General features: G+C 38.6%; 1 protein-coding gene across 2 annotated transcripts in view; it reads left to right on the top strand.

The window, feature by feature from the left end:
- Smap2 (small ArfGAP2) overlaps positions 1-8567 on the top strand; it is a 43402-nt gene extending 34835 nt beyond the window's left edge. For both annotated transcript variants that reach the window (XM_047524031.1, XM_047524035.1), the window contains 5 exons: positions 633-714; positions 1706-1812; positions 3173-3338; positions 3775-4091; positions 7208-8567. In XM_047524031.1, coding sequence (XP_047379987.1) covers positions 633-714; positions 1706-1812; positions 3173-3338; positions 3775-4091; positions 7208-7333 — 798 coding nt within the window. In that variant the 3' untranslated portion in view covers positions 7334-8567. The remainder of the gene's footprint in view (positions 1-632; positions 715-1705; positions 1813-3172; positions 3339-3774; positions 4092-7207) is intronic.
- Positions 8568-20904: the final 12337 nt, after the last annotated feature.

Here is a 20904-nt window from a genome sequence, read left to right as displayed (position 1 = left end):
CTGAGCAGATGCTAACTCCATAGTAGTCCTTGTTAGACCTCATGTGCTTCATTTTCCTTTTGCAGTTAGGAACAGTCCAGAAGTTAGGATGCACTAATTTCCTTTTCCACATGACTACTGTGGCTCTAGTAGTAGATACTCTGAATATAAGAGCTTGGAATCTTGGGAGAGAGGACTTTTTACTATTGGGTAAGGAAGACTCCTTTATCACAATTGTGAATTGCACTGTCTGGACACAGTCATTAGTGATGATGGCAGAGTGAATTAAGTCATCTTTAAACTAATCTCCCTTTAGTGTTAAAGTAGACGGTTTTTTAACCACTGGAAAATTTGTTGTACAATCAGATAGCTACCTTTATCCTTGATTTTTCCTGGGACCTAAAACTGCTATTTCTGTTAGAACCCTTGCTCAATGGTTGTCTTGGTTTCAGAAGCTAACCAAGCACAGATAATTCTTTATTTTAACTTCAGGTTTGGCTTATGTACTCAAGCTTCCCAGCACTTCTTGAGTTTTGTTTCTTTGAATAATAGCAACTGTACCACAAGAATACCTATGACTTTATAGTGGAGAGAGGGAAAAAAGAGTTCAAAAACACCTGCTGATTTATTTTTATAACATATTTTCACTTTAGCCACAGAAAAAAGAAGATTCACAGCTACCTCGGAAAAGTTCGCCGAAATCCACCGCGCCTGTCATGGATTTGTTGGGCCTTGGTAAGAGTTAGACTTGCCAGTTCCCACATTCTTACGTATTTTGATAAATTCTATTACTGACCCTGGGAAGACTGGGACTCTCATTTGTGTCTTCTTCACTAAGATTGTTCTCTCCTCTTTTTCCTGTTATGTTAAAGTTGAACCATTGCTGTAAGGGTTTAGTAGGACATTTTTCAGAGCAAAAATACAGTGTAGTGGTTAAGAGCATGGTTTTAAAGACAAATCCCAACTGTGTCACTTGATATATATGTGACCTGGAGTAATTATCTCTGAATATTACTTTCCTAATCTGGCCCTGAGGATGGTTAAGTTTCTACTTCGAAGGTGTTGTTGGAAGGATTAAGTGATATAATGCCTCTGAAGCTCTTAGTGCTATTTTGACATATACTAAATGCTATTATGTGTTGTAGTTCCACCTAACAGCACCTTTGACCTTTTTGCCACCTCCCTGTACTCTACTTCCTGCCTTCACCCTTGGTTTTTTCAGGTGCAACCAATTTCTGAGATGGACTGTTACTCTGTGGTCCTTCTTCCCTCGAAATATTGATTTAGTGATTTTGCCCCTTTCAGAAAGAAAACCTGTTCCCCAACCTCTCACCACATTGATGGCTGTATTTAAACAAAGTCCTCTACTGTTGACTTAGGTTATTGACTGCTGAGGCTTCTAATTTCTTTACCTTTTATTTTTCTCTGAAAATGAATCCTATATACTGTTTCTTCAAATTGCCAGGATAGAGCCAGCCAGCCCCCCAGTGGTGGTGCTGATATAGCAATCAGGCCTGAGGTTCTGCTGCCTATGCTTATTAGTCTATCCCAGAGCTTTCTTGGGAATGTGGGGTGGGGCCTCCTCTGAGAAGGCCTATCTAAGTTAACTGAAGACTAGACTTCTAGGTCCATGACAGAGCTTATAGGCCTTCTCTTTCTACTTGTTGTCTGGAACAGAAGGAAGGTGTAAGCAGTGCTACATTTTGACTTTGATCTCTGTTTCTAGATGCTCCTGTGGCCTGCTCCATTACAAATAGTAAGACCAGCAATACACTAGAGAAGGATTTAGATCTTTTGGCCTCTGTTCCATCCCCATCTTCGGTTTCCAGAAAGGTGAGTCTTTAGGATTCTCAGGATAAAAGGATATTCCAGAAAGGGTGATAGCTAAATCATGGAACCAAGCCATAATTCTTGGTGGAATTTGGTTTTCTTGATTCTTCCCTTGACACTGTATCATCTCTGTCACAGTCTAAGTTCACTGTTCATACTATTTTGTCTTCTACCCCACAAGGGTGGCACTTTGAGTGAACTTCTATCAAAGGTCTGTCAGGTCGTAAAGGCTAATAATTTAGGTCAGCTCCTCAACCGAGTTCCCGCTAGGGTGTTGTGGATATATGTTAATGGCTGCCATTTATGGAATGCCTTCTGTGTATCAGGAATAACCAGGAGTTTGATATATCCCATTTTTATATATTCCATTAATAACTTCAATCCTTCACCAGAAGCCCACAAAATAGATAATTTACAGATGAGCAAACATTAGTTCAGGAAAGTTATGTGACCAGTCTCTGGCTGTACAATGAGTGAATGTCTACATGGCTCTAAACCCAGTTCTCTGTGCTACATCATTTGTGGATTGTTTTTTTTTTTTCCCCTACTAATCATTTGGCTTTTCTGAATAATGCAGAATTAAACCAGAGCTTAGCTATTATGTATATTCACATATTTTTATGGTAAAAATGTCTGATGTGAGCCGTGAATTCTTTTTATTTGCAGTACTGGGGATTGAACCCAGGGCCTCACATATGTTAAGCAAGTGTTCTACCAGTAATCCACACACATTCCCAGCCCTGTTTAAATTTTTTTTTTTTGTAGGGGTGGGCATTAAGGATTGAATCAGAGGTCATTTACCACTGTGCCACATACCCAGTCCTTTGTCATTTTTTATTTTGAGACAGGGTCTCACTAAGTTGCTTAGGGACTTGCTAAGTTGCTGTGGCAGGCCTTGAACTTACAATCTTCTTGCCTTAGCCTCCTGGGTTGCTAAGATTACAGGTACGTGCCACTGTGCTTGGCTCCTTTTTAAATTTTATTTAGAGACAGGATCTCACTAAGTTACGCAGGCTGGCCTCAAACTTGTGATCCTCCTGCCTTAGCCCTCCAAGCAGCTGGGATTATAGAGGTGCACCACCATACCTAGATAAACCATAAATTTTTTTAAAAAATGTTTTTCTTTCTTCTTAGTTGTAGATGGACACAATACCTTTATTTTATTATTTATTTTTACGTGGTGCTGAGGATCAAGCCTAGTGCCTCACATGTGCTAGGCAAGTGTTCTACCACTGAGCTACACCCCAAGCCCGAACCATGAATTCTTATTGCAAATGATAGAGGCAGCACAAAGTGAAGGAGGTCCTTAAAGAGACCCCCATGAAGACTATTCCACTTCTCCCCCTACCCTCTGTGCTCTAAGGTTGTAGGTTCCATGCCTACTGCTGGGAGTGCTGGATCTGTTCCTGAAAATCTGAACCTGTTTCCGGAGCCAGGGAGCAAATCAGAAGAAATAGGCAAGAAACAACTCTCTAAGGACTCCATCCTCTCACTGTATGGATCCCAGACGCCTCAAATGCCTGCCCAAGGTAGTGTCCATGGAGTTACAGAGAGACATGGGGTACAAGAGACGGGAGGATATACATGCAGGAGTTTTGTGTTGTGATGGGGGGCATTTGCTTTGGGGACTGGAGCATCATATAGGAAACAAGCCTGACATTACTGGTGAAGGCACAGAGTATTAGCAGACATATTAATATAACTCATATTTCTGTGGGGTCTGGTGTCACACCTCTGTGAAGTCTGAATCAAGACCTCTAAAAGAGAAGTGGCCAGGTCAGCGCCCCATTGGTAAACCATAGCAAATCTTGTAGAGAATCTCTCTAACTGCTTTTCTATGTAAAACAGCATTCTGAGTTGAGTAGTTTTTTGAAAAATTCTAACTGGAAAAGAGTAGCTAGTGAGAATTTAGGCTAACTTTGTGTCCTTTCCTCTTTAATAGACTGATGTGTGTTTTCTTGGCAGCAATGTTCATGGCTCCTGCTCAGATGGCATATCCCACAGCCTACCCCAGCTTCCCTGGGGTTACACCTCCTAACAGCATCATGGGGAGCATGATGCCCCCACCAGTAGGCATGGTAGCTCAGCCTGGAGCTTCTGGAATGGTTGCCCCCATGGCCATGCCTGCAGGCTATATGGGTGGCATGCAGGCATCAATGATGGGTGTGCCGAATGGGATGATGACCACCCAGCAGGCTGGCTACATGGCAGGGATGGCAGCTATGCCCCAGACTATGTATGGGGTTCAGCCAGCTCAGCAGCTGCAGTGGAACCTCACTCAGGTGAGCTGCCCCATTTAATCTGATATCAGTCTTCTGAGCCTTCCTCAAGCCTATTCACTTTGCACCTTTCCCTTACCCCTTGAATCCTTCCATGTAAGTGAGATAATGCCAGAGAGACATTCTTAGATTTGCCTTTTTTTTTTCTAGGCCTACCTAGAGTCAGGTTTCCTAAGTTCTTATTTCCTGTAAAATAAGGGTAACTGTCTAAATCTGAGTCCACCCCATCTCAAAACAAAACCAGAAAGACTTACATAGACAAGACAATACAGAAATAAAAATTACCTGTAGCCCATGGCTACCATTATTACAGGCTTCAAATGACATGACATTAGCATAGAACACCCCAAATCCGCAGAGTAAGCATCATAGAGGAGATGCAGAAGCGGAGAGGAAGCAGGGGCCTATAATGGACAGAGCACAGACAAAAATCACCCCCAGAGGAGAAAGACCTACCCTGATGGAGACATACTGAGAACAGTCTGAGGGAGAATTGAAAATAAGGAATTTGAAATACTAGATTATAGGTTGCAGCCTTGGAAAAGAATTACGTAACTGGGAGATAGGCAATGACTTAGAAGAAGGAAGAACTCTTTGGAGACCTGAAGTGAAAGGAAGGAAACAACATTTGAAGTGGAAAAGATAATTACAAAATCAGAAGATATTATCCTTCTTCCCAAAATGATTATTTCACTAATTAACAGAAGAGGGTGCTCTTGAACTCAGAAACCTAGTAAGCTTTCCTAAATCCTCATACCTGTCTATGTTACTGATGATTTGGAAAAATAAAGCACTACAAAAATAAACAGAACATGACAGGTGACATTTAAACAAAACTACTATGAGAAGAAAATAGAAAATGAAACTCAAACATTCAGGTAATGAAAATTCTCTCTTAAAAAGTCATTAAGATAAGTAGAATTAATAGTTAAAATGGCCATGCTACCAGAAGCAATATACAGAATTCATTGCAATCCCTATCAAAATACCAATGACATTCTTCACAGGAGCTAGAATAAAACAGCCCTAAAATTCATTGGAAGATTAAAAGACCTAGGATAACCAAAGCAATTCTATAAACCAAAAAGCAATGCTGGAGGCATCACAATACCTGGCTTCAACTTATGCTACAGAGCAGTAGTAACAAAAAACTGCATGGCACTGGCATAAAAAACAGACACACAGACCAATGGTACAGAATAGAAGAACCCAAAGACAAACCCACAGATCTACAGTCATCTGATTCTTGACAAAGGTGCCAAAAACATACATGGAGAAAAGACAGTCCTTTTTACAATAGTGCTGGGAGGAAACTAGTTATCTGTATTGTAGAAGAATGAAACTAGATCTTCATCTCTCACCTGCACCAAATCAACTCAAAATGCATCAAACTTTAGGAATTAGATCAGAAGCAACTCATAGAGGCAAAAAGAAACATAGAGTTAACTGTAAGCATAGGCAATGACTTTCTCGGTAGGATTCCTAAAATCAGAGAAATAATGCCAAGAGTTAATAAATGAGATAGCATCAAATTAAAAAGCTTCTACACAGCAAAGGAAACAATTAGGAATATGAAGAGAGAACCTACAGAATGGGAGAAAATTTTTGCTAGCTACTTTTCTGACAGACGATTAATATTAGATATATAAAGAACTCAAAAAACTTTACACCAGAAAAAATCAAATAACCCAAATAATACATGGGCAATGAATTAAACACACACTTCTCAAAAGAAGAAATACAATGACCAACAAATATATGAAAAAGTGTTCAACATCTTCTTTAGCAATTAGGGAAATGCAAATCAAAACTACACTGAGATTTCATTTTCACACCAGTTTAGAATGGCAGTCGTCAAGAATACAATAATAGGCCTGGGGTTATGAGTTAGTGGTAGAGCACTTGCCTAGCACATGTGAGGCACTGGGTTCAATCCTCAGCACCACATAAAAATAAACAAAGTTACAAAAGAAAAAAAGAATACAAATAACAAATGCTGGAGAGGATGTGGAGAAAAGGAAAACTTTTTTACACTGTTGTGGGAATTATAAATTAGTACAACCACTATGGAAATCAGTATGGAGTTTCCTCAAAAGACTAGGCCTGGAACCACCATATGACCCACCACTCCTCAGTATTTATCCAATTAAAGTCATCATACTACAGTGATATGTGCATGCTCATGTTTACAGCAGCACAAGTCACAGTAGCCAAGCTATGAAACCAGCCTAGTGTCTATTATTAGCTGAATGAATAAAGAAAATGTGGTATATATAAACAATTAAATTTTATTCAGCCATAAAGAAAAATGAAATTATGTCTTTTGCAGGAAAGGATGGAACTAGAGACCATTACATTAAGCAAAATAAGTCCAACTCAGAAGCTCAAGGGACATATGTTTTCCTCTCATGTGGAAGCTAGAAAGGAAAAAGGAAAAAAAAATGGTAGGGTAGATCTCATGAAAATCAAAGGGAAATCAGTAGAGGAAAGGAACCAAGGGGTAGAAGTCAGGGAGGGAGTGGGGAAGTGCTGGGGAGTGATATTGGCCAAATTATATTGTATATTATGTGCATGCATGAGTATGTAACAACAAATCTCATTATTATGTACAACTATAATTTACCAATAAAAATGTGGGTGAAAAAAAGAAATGCAAAAAAAATCCATAATTTCATTTAAATAAAGTATCAACTCTTTTTAATGGAAAAAAAGTCATTAAGCAGAATAAAACTGTTAAACAGTTCACCAACCTGAAGAGAATGTCCTTAACATTTGCAGATAAGACAAAATAGCTTGAATTGGAAGTTCAAAACTTAGAACCAAAATGGACAAAACAGAAATTTTGAAATGAAAGTTTACTGAACTCAGGAAAGAAATCAAAGAAAAATATAAAGTTATCTTAGAAATAAAGAAATTGAATAGATTCAGCTGCAAAATATATTTGACATTGAAGAAAGATATGAAACAGCTAGGAGAATGAAAACTCATTGTAGAAGGAGTTTGAAAAGAATCAGAGAAAGTAATACAGAAGTAAGCCAAGAAGCCTAACATCACAACCTTTTGCACTAACTGGCTGCATGCCCACAGCCTAGACTGAAGTCTCCCTCTCTCCCTTCCAGATGACCCAGCAGATGGCTGGGATGAACTTCTATGGAGCCAACGGCATGATGAACTATGGACAGTCAATGAGCGGTGGAAATGGACAGGCAGCAAACCAGACTCTGAGTCCTCAGATGTGGAAATAAAAGCAAAATACCTGTATGGCTGCCACTTTCCTTAGCCTTTGCTCTCCCCCCTTCTCTTCTTTCCTCACCTCTCCTCCCCTCCATCCCCTTTTCCTACCTCTATTTGATTTAGAAATTGCTCAATAAGTCATTTGGGGTTTGGCATCCTGCCCAACCCATCCACTTCCCAAACACACAGACCTCTCTGTTGCTTTATGTTGTTCATGTCCCCTAGCCATTCGACTTCCTCTCCAGCCACAGCCCCTATCTTTCCTGGCACCAGCACCTTAGAAATTGTTGGTAGAAGGCACTTGAACCACAGGGAAAATGTGCACACCTTTCAGTACCTTCCCTCAAGGTCGAACCTCTTTTCAGACCCTTGGAAAGGTCTGTGGCATTGTGCATTAGGCAAAGGGGAGGGTGTAGAGATTCTTCTATATGTGTTAATAGCTATTTCTAAGTGTTTAAAGTTTTGCTTTAAGAGAGGTATCATGTTCCCACACTTTATGGGAATGAAAAGTCCCTGCAATCAAATTAGAGACTCCTTGGGTCTTGGATCAGGTTGACCCTAGCCCTGGGGTGAGGCAAGCCCCTTCCTGTGTGGATGAGCAAAATATTACTCCACTTTGCCCCTGAGTTGCTTTCTGGATCTGGGCTTCAGGACTCGCTGCTCAGTCAGCTTTTATTAGCACCAAAGACTTTATGAAGGTCCCATACAGATGAACATCCCTGCCACCATCCTCCCTGCCATCAGCAAGATCTGGTTCCCTGGCTGGAGGACCAGCCCCACTGTGGGGATGCAGAGCTTTATCTGTGCACTGCTTGTGTGTGTGTACATGTGGATATTGCTTCCCACCCTCTCCCTATCTGCTCTGGGCATTTTTTTGTTTGTTTGTTTTTAGTTGAGGTGTATAACAGAGAGGAGTTAATTTATCAACAGTCTAAAACTGTTGCCAGTTTTTCTTATATTTTAAAAAAATTGCTATCCCATCAACAGCTCCCTATCTCCTTTCCCTTCTCCAATCCGCCAATCACTTTTTCATGCCGCGTATCCAGGTGTTTTATTTGCCCACCCATTTCCAGGTGTGTGAGGCAGAGAGCCTGGCCAGCTTTCCTCTCAGCCATTGTTTGCCCCACTTGAAAATTCAAACAAGAAACTTTGCTTAAAAGATTTCACGTGTGGGAACCACAATGCCTGGTTGCCTTTCTCCTGTGTATGTGTAAATTCCTTAATAATATGCAGGGAAGGACTGTTTGCTTGATTGTTACTGTGTGTCACTCTTGGAGGAGGGTGAGGTCCACATAGATTTTCTACTTTCCAGCGGCAGTTCCTTCCTTCACTCTTGTATTTTAAAGAACTCTGTACTTGCCCAGGCTCGAGCAGTCAGAAAGGGGGCCTCTCTCCAGTGGTACAAAAAATTGTGAGCTAAAGAACAGCTGAGATTGTGAGCTCTGCACCTGATAGGGTCACAGAACATCACGACTAGGAGCATGTTTCCCCCTACAGATGGAGAAGCTGAGACCCAGAAAGAGGAAGGGGTTGGCTAGGGGTCTGCCAAAAAAAAACATTGGAGAGCCTGCTAAAGAATTGGGCCTTCCAGACCCTTGTTCTTTCCCTATTCCTGGGTGATTAAATGGCAAGGTGAAATTCTCCCTGCCAAGGGAGCAGTAGCCTTGCCTGGTAAAGATAATCTAGCCCTCTCCTAAACTGTCAGAACAAGGAGGGACTGAACTTCTGAACCAGTGACAGGCTTTAGAGACAAAATACTCACCCTATGGTTTACAACTGTAATCTAGCGGCTAGAGAAGCTGAGGCAGGAGGATTGAGGTTCAAGGCCAACCTCAGCAATTTATGGAGGACTTGAACAACTTAGCAAGACCCTGTCTCAAAATAAAAATAAAAAGGGCTGGGTATGTGGCTCAGTAGTTAAGCACCCCTGGTTCAATCTCCAGTACCAAAACAACAGCAACAAAAAGCCACTCATCCTGTGGTGGTATGGAATCAGTAAGCAAATTGTCTGTGATCCATTTCCTCCTCTAATTGACTCCCTTTCTGCTCTCAGCACAACGAGTGAGCTATCCCTTCCTCTCCTCTTGTTTGAGTACACTTTTATTTATTTACTTTTTGGTACTGGGGATTGAACCGGGGTGCTTAACCACTGAGCCACATCCCCAGTCCTGTTTATATTTTTTATTTTGAGACAGGGTCTTACTAAGTTGCTTAGGCCCATTAAGTTGCTGAGGCTGACCTCAAACTTATAATCCTCCTGCCTTATCTTCCAAAGTTACAGGGATTGCAGGTGTATGCCACCGTGTCCAGCTTGAGTACACTTTTTGAGTGCTTACAGATATAAGCAGTAGTATAGAGCCAGTGGCTAAGAAAGCTCAGAATCAGTCTACAGCACTTATATCCCTTTCTTTGGGATTCTAGCAAACTATTAAACCTCTGGGTCTCAATGCTAAATGGAACTAATGATAATACTTAAGATAAAAAGAAGTAATCCCTGTGGTGCCTTTAACACATTGCTGGGCCCTTAGTAAATACTCAGATATTAGCAAGTACTTTGTGCCAGACCTATGTTAGGCATTAATTCATTCAACAAATGATTGGTGCTTGCAATATGCAAAACACTGTCCTGGACTCTGGAGATAAAGCAATAAATAAAAATACCCCCAATTGCATGGGCTAGTGTGTTAGGAAGATGGACAACAAATAAGTAAACCAATTTTATTTCAGAGAACGCATGTATGGGGATTATTTGGTTGGGTAGACAGGAGGAAGTTATATTGAACTGAGACCTGAATAAGGAGCAGTGAACTGGAAATCTGGAAAAAGAGCAGGATAAATGTGAACATGTGTGTCACAAATTGGAGGCATAGGTTTGGGAGCCATCAGGGTATGGATGGTATGTAAAGCCACTAGAGCAGATGCATTTGCCTCTAAGATGGCATGAAGAGAAAAGGACTGAGTCAGAGGCCCTCCCGTCAACTTTTTCTCTGATATACAGATGCCAATTCAACAGGGGTGGGGAAAGAATAGAGGTATTTCTGAACTAGACGGAGGGGATCAAGGGAAGTGGAGGGGGAATAAGAGTAGGAAAGATAGAATGAATCAGAATTATGTACGTGTATGATTACATGACCTGTGTAACTCTCTATCACGTACAATCAGACCGAATGAGAAGTATACTCCATTTATGTATGATATGTCAGAATGCATTCTACTGTTATGTATACTAAAAAAAAGAAAACAAATGGAATATGGCATAGCCCCGCTCTTAAGAAGCTCTTGGTCTCATGAAGCCACAAATTCATAATACTTTTATACAGTGGGTTATGGGAGCCTAAGGGGCGAATAGCAGTGTAGGGAAACCTTAAAGAACTATGCCCACTTGAGCTAAGTGAATGTGATTTTTGTTTTTTATTTATTATTTATTGTGGTACTGGTAATCAAACCTCGGGGCCTCTGAAGTCCTTTTAATTTATTTTGAGACAGGTCTTGCTAAAATTGCTGAGGCTGCCCTCGAAACTGGCAATCCTCCTGCCTCAACCTCTGACCAGCTGGGATTATAGGTGTGCACCACCATACCCCACTCAACTTGAGGTTAAAGGGAGAAGGAATGGTTAACAGTGCGGGTGAGGAGAAGAGTATCAGGACAGTACCATGTGAAACAAGAAAGAACTCTAAGAACTCAGACCATTTGGGGGAGCAAGCAGTTAGTAATTTCTATGTAAATCTGTGATGTACGGTAAGATAGGTAGAGTTGGGTCAACTCATGGGGTACTTCCCTAGACCTATGCAGGCATTTAACCTGAGGTATGAACAGTGAGGTGACATCGGTCAGAATTCGAGTCTAAATAGCTCACTCTTGCACTCCGTGAACAAGTATTTGAGAAAAGTAGACCAAAGCTAGGAAACAGAGCTGGTGGTAGCTAAACTAGGGCCATGGTTAGTGGGGGTAGGGAAGAATGAAGTGACTTACAGCCAGCAACGCCTGATGGATTTTGGGGCACATGAGATTCTTCTAGGCATTCCTTAGAAATAATAATACTGGGTGAGAACACATAATCACCTCTTGGATCTAGAATATAATATCTACATAAAAGGGCTCTGAAAAGTACTGTGATGAAGACAAATTTTTTCATGGTTTTCTAGCATTTACCAAATTTTATTTTGTCATGGAATCCATTTTTCTGAAATATCTACTAATAGAATACTATTTGAGGACAGCAACCAGAAAAATACTGTAAGAGGTGAAGTTGGAATGTCTTAGTAAGGGGTGAGATGTAGGATGGGGAAAGAGGAAGAATCAAAGAAACCTGAGTGAAGAATTTATAGGAGTAGAAAGAGGTTTGGTTTTAGGCATGCTGACTTGGGTTAAAGAATTGGATTTAGAATCTGAGCTCATGGAAGAGGTTTGACCAGAGGAATAATTTGGGAGATAACCCCATCGAGGTGGTAACTGATGCCACGGGAGTAGATGGGATCAGAGAAAATGAATTTGTAAATAAAAGCAGAATCTTGGGATAAGATTTATTTTTAGTAGGAGTTAAGAAGGAAAGACTCAAAAAGAGAGAAGGCAGAGTGGGATGAGTAGGAACAGTCAGTCATGGGAAACAAAACAAATTTCAAGTATAATGTCCAAGAACCCTAGGAACTACAATATCTAAAAGTACTTCTACACTAGAAGGAGCTGTGATGTGATAAATGTCAAATCATGAAGGACATTCCATGAGATAGAATTGGTGAAAGAGTGATTGAACTCAGCATCTGGAAACTTCTGCAAAGTAGTTTAATGGAGTTGTAGGGCCAGGACACCAGTTTACGGTAGGCAAAAGGACTGTATTGAAGCAATTGAAAAGTAGAGGAAAAGGGGTCTATTAAATAAAATGATAAGATTTTACGAGTTGCTCATAAGAATAGAAAGTGTATAAATTCCAAACCAATAAAGAGGAAAACATTGGAATAATAAAATTTAAAAATACTGTCTGCCTTTCCCCCAAGACAAAGATGAGGGTAAGAACAATTTTTTAAGAAAGCTCAGAAAACTGTAGCAATTAAAATTAAAAAACAAAAGTGTTTAAAACAACTACATAAAATTTATGTGGATGAAGTTGTGACTCAGTGGTTAAAGTGCTTGCCTGCTATGTGTGAGACCCTGGGTTGATTTTCAGCACCACATATAAAAATAAAAAAAAAAGATTCACTGACAACTAAATAAAAACTTTTTAAAAATTAAACAGTACACAAAAATTTAAAAATATAAATGGAATAAATACAACTAAATATTGAGATTATCAGATGGACCTTTAACAATCTACTGCTGCCAATCTTAGACCTTCCTTCTAGGATCAGTCCTTCACCTGAAGTTCTGTCTGCCTTTTTAAGTTGCTTTAGTGAAGGTCTCTTGAGTCTTGCCTGAAAATAAGCACAGGAAAATGTTAAAAGGAATGAGAGAGCAAGATCAGGCAAATACTAATCCAAAGTAAAATAGGGATCATTTATATTTAAATCACCCATATATATTTACAAATAAACTTCAGGCAGAAAGAGTTATTAGAAACAGGATCAATAATTGAAGGAAATAGAGGAATTCTGAATAAGCATTTTTTAAGTCTCAAATAAAACAAAAACTTCTAGAACTTCAGGGAAACATAATGAATGAATACAAAAGGTTTCAACAGACTCTTTTGGTGGAAACTGATAAGCTGATTCTAAAATATATATGGGAAATCAAAGAATCTAGAATAGTCATAACAATCTTGGAAAAGGACAAGCCAGGCATTGGTGGCACAGACCTGTAATCCCAGCTACTGGGAGGCTGAGGCAAGAGAATCACAAGTTCAAGGCCAGTCTGGGTCACTTAGTGAGATCCTCTCAAATAAAAATAAAAATTGGCTGGGGATGTGACTCAGTGGTTTTAAACACTCTGGGTTCAATCCCTGGTACTGAAAAAAAAGAATTCAGGGGACAGATACCCAAATATGTCATCCCTTTTCCCAACTTATTCTGGAAAGATTCTGAAGACATTCCCTTACCAAGTCCTGAGTCATACTTTGTTACAAAAATATTTGACTCATTAAAACTAATTAGTAATGTTCTCTATAAATTAAGAATGCTGGGGGCTGGGGTTGTGGCTCAGTGGTTAGAGCGCTTGCCTAGCATGTGTGAGGCAACTGGGTTTGAGTCTCAGTACCAATATAAATAAATGAATAAATAAGGTCTATCACAATCTGAACAATATTTAAAAAAGAATCCTGATGTTTATTTCTTATTTTCAGTGGAATTGTGATGTTTCCAATAATAACTTTTAACAATGATCCACATTCAATTTATGGTATTGGAAGGATACCAAGATCTTCGGAGGTAGTTAATTGGGGAATAGAGTCCCAGATAAATGGCACATCACCAAAGACCTACTTCATCTATGTTCCAAATTTCTCCAGATTGGAGAAAGATGTTATCAAGGTAGAAAGCAGCCCTGCATTATAGTGCTACATCTGAGCTAGGTGATGGATTCAGAGTCTACTGAATAAGGTACCTGGCCAGGTATCCTGAGGAAGAGTTTATGCCTAGTCTTCCCAGAGGGACTGTTATCATTTTATCTAGGTAACTCTGCAGAGGGAAAACTACACAAACATTTGGGAAGTAAGTTAGCTCTTACCAGTTCCTGGATACCTGTAATGTCATTGTCCATTTGCCAAATGGGACCATATGGGGGACAGGTAATGATGGAATTTTGACCTAAATCAGCCTCTTTATTGGCTGAGTTGAACTTTTAACCTCTCTGACAATACTTCCAAATTACCTGAGGGTCTAGTTAGAAATTATGCCCTTAGTAAGTGACAGAATCCCCACATGGTTTGCTCACCTGTGAAGTAGGACTGTGAAGAAAGAGAAGCAGAAATTCCTAGAGCTCTTCCTCACCAGAATAACAAATCATGGCAGCACTACACCTCTGGGAGAGTCGCAGAGGTTGAAAAGATAGATGTGCAGGTACAGTAGTGGTGATTGCTATCACATGTCCATTTAATTTGTTGGGCTAGCTGGTGTGGAAGAAGGGAGAGTTTGGAAGAATGATGGTAGATTACCTTAGGTTTTTCAGGTGGGGATACCCATTGCACTTTCTGTTGGTACTGGGGATTGAACCCAGGGCCTTATGCATGCGAGGCAAGCACTCCACCAACTGAGATATATCCCCAGCCTGCAGTTTCTGTTCTAAAAGTAATTTCCTATTGAATTAAATCAGGATAGTGGCTGACACCTGATAACACAGCTACTAACATAACAGTTTGGGAGGGGAGAAAAAACTATCAGAGGCAGTTATCTTCTACATGGTACAACAGCAGTATCAGTTACTATTCTATCTGGTAAATATGTCAGTTCTTAAATCTATACCATCATTTAGGAGGCTTTGACTGTCTTCTTATTCTGAGATATTGCATTTTCCAAAGATGACACCAACATATATCCCATTCCTCACACTTATCTAATGATGTGACATTGCTAATTTTCCTTTGGAATCTGGGGTCTGTTTTCTCTCCTCTTGAACATGAGTGGACTTTTAGCACCATATTGACAGCAGCTGTCACACTATATGACCCTGAGAGAAGGTTATAAAAAGGCAACATGGCTTCTTTGGACCTGTCTCTTGGGTCTCTTAAACTTTCAGTCAAGTTACCATATTTTGAGGAAGCCCAGGCCACTCAGAGAGGTCATTTTGTATGTTCTGGTCAACAGACCCAGCAAAGCCCTGTATATGGTAGTGAATAATCCTTCAGATGACTGCAACTCTTTGCCAAGTCTTCCAGGTACGCCCCCAACATCACGGAACAAGGACATGTGGTCTGCAGTGTGCCCTGTCAAATTCCTGACTCATGGAAACAGAGAGAATAAATGATTACTGATGTTTTAATCAAGAAGTAATAGACAACCTATTATGTAATCTCTAAGGACTTGTCATGTCAGTGAATTATTGGAGACATTGGGATAACATTAAAGCTAGAAACAAATTGCTGAATGTTTTACCCTATTAAAAAAGAAGTACAGTACTTATTCTTGGTGGATTTGTGATGCACATGTGTTGTATTTGGATGTGTTATCTTAACCAATTTTAGGGATAATCTGAAAAACTACCTGCTTTGTGTATAGCCCAGAATGATAGAAGAGTCTTCCTGTTCAGGCAACTCTGCCCTCAACCCTCTGATTCAGTAGATCAATAGCAGACTAGACACTGTATGGAGAATCTCAAGATACAAGACAAGAAACACAAGCGAGACAACTGTGATTTTTGAAGTGTTTCCTTTGGCAAGTAACTACTTCCCCACTTGACCCTGGTAGGGATTGAAACCCAGGTCATGAGAACATTGTTGTTCTGGAACCAGAGCTTCCGATGATAAATTGGGTAGGGATGTTCCTGGTTCCTGGTCCCTGGTCCATGTCCTTGATGGGGGGGACCCCTAATATCAGTGCTATAGTTTGGGCCTTAAGTGCCCCCAAAGTCTGTATGTTAAAGGATTGGTCCTCAGAGTGACACTATTGGGGGTGATGCCCTCAAAGTTGATTATGGGACCCAGCCCTTCTTTCCAAATGGGGACTGGACCCTCCAAAATTGTGTGCCAAAATAAACCTCTTCTCTTTATAAGCTGATTGTCTCAAGTATTTGTTATAGCGATGGAAAGCTGAATAACACAGTCTTAGATCTTTTTTCTGAGGCCAACTGGAGTCACTGGAGAAGTGTCTTCAAGTTTATTACCCAGAAAATATAGACTTGGATAGGAGTTTTCTGGGAAGAAAGTTGGGAGACTCAGGTTGAGTGTGTAAATTTTCATTTATCCTCACCCCATATCATCCTCTATATTCAGTACGGTACCTTGTCCTCAACTGTGCCTGGTGTCCTTAGGTTCCAAGACCTCTTTGAAACTGCTCTTCTAGCCTTTTGCAAAGGTTAATGTCACCTGACTGTAGAGTATTATAGAGATGCTGGGAATCTAACTGTTGCTTTAATAGATTTGCCCCCAAATTCTATTTTTAGCATCACTTTCCCTCCCATTTTCAGTGGTACCCCAGTGGGTTGCCATTCCTACTGTTCCCTTGTGATTCAGTCTTTTCAGGACTCATAAGCCTGTCACCAACTCATCTACCTGTTTTCCAGTTTCTAAAATTTTTGTCACTTTTCTTCTGCTTCATTCAAATTATCCCTGTGGATTTTTGCCTGTGAATAAATACCCTGGACAGTTGTTCCAGAGAGATCAAGAGAAGAGAAATGATCTTCTTCTGTAGACCCTCACTTCTTAGGGAAGGTTGTTCCCTGGAAAAGAAAGAAATCCAGCAAAATTCTGGATTTTTTTAAGTGGGGTGGGAAGATGATCTGTAAGTCGAATGAATTCACTAGAAGCAGAAGCTCAGAACCAGGGGTGAATATGACTCTGAAAGACAGTCTTAGCCATCTTGTATGTATCCTTTTGACTATTTAATTGAAGTGTATTCTACATATGGGAAAGTACACAAGTTGTAAATGTATGGCTTGGTGAATTGTCTATTTACTTATTTTTAATTTATATTAGAAAAAATATAACTGGTACATTAAATATGACATTTGAAGGATATTTTTGCTTGGGATAAGGATGGTATAGGCCGGTCAGACAAGATAACTTACCTTATAGGGACTACGTGACTTATAGGCTCCTTGTTCATGCATTCAGTGACTGTCTGATTTAGATTATATCAGAAGCAGATCCTGAGACAAGGAATGGAATGCAGAGAGTTTATTTGGGAAACACAGGAAATACCAATAAGGACGAGATAGGGAAATAAGAGAATCAAAGAAGGGCATATTAAGTTAGCTAACTTTTGTTTTTGAAAAATAAGTGACATCAAGTCAAATATCCCCCTTTTAAATTGAGAAACAATCTTCTCATTTTTTTCAGATATATACTTTTGTTCATTATTGGATTTATTATTTCTTCTCATTGTCTTATTTTGAAGTTGAATTTCTTGGATGTAATACTTTATTGTTTTTTATGAAATGTAATGCTTTCCTGTTTGTAGTAGACAAATGTCCTCTCTTGAGTACATTTATTAGATGAAAAAAGAAGCTGAGAGCTTCAATCTGATGCAGCCAACATTTGGCGTAAGTCCCCAGATCAAGCTCAGTATTATGAGATATCACTTGCTTTCAGATAATGTTATATTTATTTGTTTAATTTGTTCATGTTAACAACCTAGTATGCATTATTCTTTTTTAAACTATTTTTAGATGTTGCTAGATCTTTATTCATTTATTTATATGCAGTACTGATAATTGAACCCAGTGCCTCACACATACTAGGCAAGTGCTCTACCACTGAGCCAGAACCCCAGCTCCATGAGCCACAACCCCAGCCCCCATTTTTTTAACATGTATATTTGTGTGTACATATATGCCTGTATGTACATTATCTAATATGTATGTGTATATGCGCATATGTATACTGTGTAAGTATATTCCCTAATTGTGTTTATGCACATATGTATATTGCTTTGGAAAGCAATCTGCAACATATCATAAAATAAAACATGTATATATCTTTTGACAAAGCAGTCCCACTCCTAAGAATCTAACTAACCCTTGGAAGCAAAAGCTCTGTTTCAAAGGACAGTAGTATGAAGATGGTTTTTACAGAACTGTTTCTCCTAGCAGAAATAAGAAAGTAAATATCCATCAGTAAGCAAATTACAGAATAAAAGATGGTAAAAAAGCACACCAAAGACCTAAAAAGAATCAATAAGAGCTACACCATCAGTTGGCAGGATTTCCATAAGACTTTTTTTTTAGTTTAAATTTCTGATACATAAAGATTATACATATTGATGGGTTAATGTGATGTTTAGATACCTGTATGTATTATAATGTTTAAATTAATTTCTATGAAATTATTATTTTGGGGGGTACTAGGGATTGAACCCAGGAGTGTTTTACCATGAACGACATCCTCAGCCCTTTTTATTTTTTTATTTTGAGGCAGGGTCTTGCCAAATTGCTGAGGCTGTCCTCAAACTTCTGACCCTCCTACTTCAGTCTCCTAGGTCTCTTGGATTACAGACATGTGCCATGTTGCCTGGCTCCATGAGATATTTTTAAGTGAGAAAACTGAACTATAGAAAAAATTATGTTAGATTAAATCTTGTGAACATACAGATATTCGATCAATTTTGACATACAAAAACAGCAATTTCATACGATTCACTAAATCTTACCCCAGCGATGTACAGAAATATTCTCTGCACATCCTCTCTTGGACACTTAGAATAACTGTCACACTTCTTATTTTTGCCATTTGGGAACAATATGGTATCTTATTATTATTTTTAATTTGTATGTTTGGCTATCTTTTCTTTTGGTTGGTGACCATTTATATTTCTGTTCCATGAATTGTCTAATCATATCCTCTGCCTATTTTCCTATCAAGTTATTTTTTTCTTCCCTTTTCCCCTCACCCCTTTAACATGGCTGAAGCTGACCTGCAACTAGTTGTCAATGACTATGAGTGCCCCAGCATTGTTGGTACTGGATGTGTTCAGTTTAATTACTATTTTATATGTCTTAAAAATTATAGGGTGATTTAGTTTTGCAGTGAAAAGTTGTCACGTACTTTATAAGTCACAAAGCAATACAGCCTGAGATGTGATAAAAATCTATGCTTTAAAATATCCAAAATAGCTCTTTCATTAAGTATAAAATAAAAATCTAAATTATAAGAAAACATTATATATTAATTTATTTGTAGCAGGTTTCTTTATTAGTGGCAGAGAAAATAATGTGTTATCTCAAAATAAGTGTTGGTTTAGATTCAATCAAATATAGATTTTTGTCATCAGCTTACAATTTTTTTCCAGATGCGTCATCTGTATATTGAATTTATTTTAGGCATCTTTTGCCTACAAAGACTTTACATTTTTTTTAACTTTACATTTTTATATAGTCAAATCCAGTGACTAGGTTGCCAGACTTTGTTTTTGTATCTAAAAGCATCTCACCCACTGTTAGATTATACATGTTCTCTTTCAGATTTGCAAAAGATTTTTGTTCTATTTTTACATTTGAGGATTTGATCCAACTGGAATTATTTCTGAATATGGTGACTCATTTTTATTTTCTTCCAGATTGAGAAATACTAAAATACTGTGACCTTTACTTATTAACCAATCTGTTTCTTCCTGAGTTGAGCTACCATCTTTGTCAGTGAATAGATTCTCACATATACTTATGTCTATTTTGGGATTCCTTAGTCTGTTCCATTAGTTTTTCATTTCCATACCAGCATCATAATTACATAGGTATAGAGACCTTTTGGTATGTTGTAATATCTGGTAAGGCAAGTCCCACAGCACTATTTTTTCCCTTACTTTTCTTGTCTCTTCTTGGACTCTTACTCTTTTTCTTTTTCCTCTGTGTGTGTGTGTGTGTGTGTATGTGTGTGTGTGTGTATGTATGTATGTGATGGGATTGGTCTTGAACTCACATGGGCCTCTCAAGAAGCTGGGATTACAGGCCTATGCCACCATGCCTGACTTTATTCTTACTATAAATTTTAAGATTTAAAAAAAAATTCAGTTCCAAAATCAAAATAACACACTGTTGGGATTCCAATAGGAATCGCAATGAACTTTCATTTATCTGACATTATTATAATATCAGATCTTCCCCAAGATTGATGTGTCTTTTCATTTATTCAGATCTTTGGGGTTTTTTTTTAACTGAGGAACTACTTTTATTGTAAATATAAAAAAAATGTTGTTTCATATTACTTGTTTACTCTCAAAATTTTGATATGCCAAAGAAAGTAAGTACATTAGAAATTTCAATTAGAACTTAATTAAGCAGACTTGTGTCTAAATTTTTAGGGACTAAACATTATAGAGTTAGGAAAACTCATTCATTTCTAAGAACATTTCTAAGAATGTACTGAAACACATCATGATAAGAAAATTTCCATCTGAATTTTATAAAGGAAAAGGACGAGAATTTTAAAGTACCTATTTGGTATCAAAATATAGATGAAACTGACACCAGAGAGATGACTTATTAAGAAATTACACCAAATGCCAAATTAGAAATTTTAATTATAAGCAAATTGCTTAAGAAAGATTTTAAAATATATATTTTAGATTAACAATATATATGGAAGACTTGGGCCTGAAAGGAGTTCACAAAGACCACTACATTTCAATGAGGAAAAAAAAAAAAAAAACAAATGGAAGAGACCCTTCTGAGGGAAGAAGCGCAATATTTTTTTTTCTTAAATTTTTTATTTTTACAGACTGCATTTTGGTTCATTGTACACAAATGGGGTACAACTTTTCATTTCTATGGTTGTACACAATGTAGATTCACACCATTCATGTAATCATACACGTACATAGAGTAATGATGTCTCAGTCTACAATCTTTCATCCCCCACCCCCTCCCACCCCATTTTCCTCTACACAATCCAAAGTTCCTCCATTCTTCTCTTACCCTTCCACCCTGCCTCGTTATGTATCATCATCCACTTATCAGAGAAAACATTTGGTCTTTGGTTTATTTGGGATTGGCTTATTTCACTTAGCA

Source organism: Sciurus carolinensis, chromosome 1 (assembly GCF_902686445.1).
Source record: "Sciurus carolinensis chromosome 1, mSciCar1.2, whole genome shotgun sequence".
In the NCBI taxonomy this organism is placed as follows: domain Eukaryota; kingdom Metazoa; phylum Chordata; class Mammalia; order Rodentia; family Sciuridae; genus Sciurus; species Sciurus carolinensis.
The sequence above is the reverse complement of the archived record's forward strand: the minus strand, read 5'-3'. Positions and strand labels throughout refer to the sequence as shown.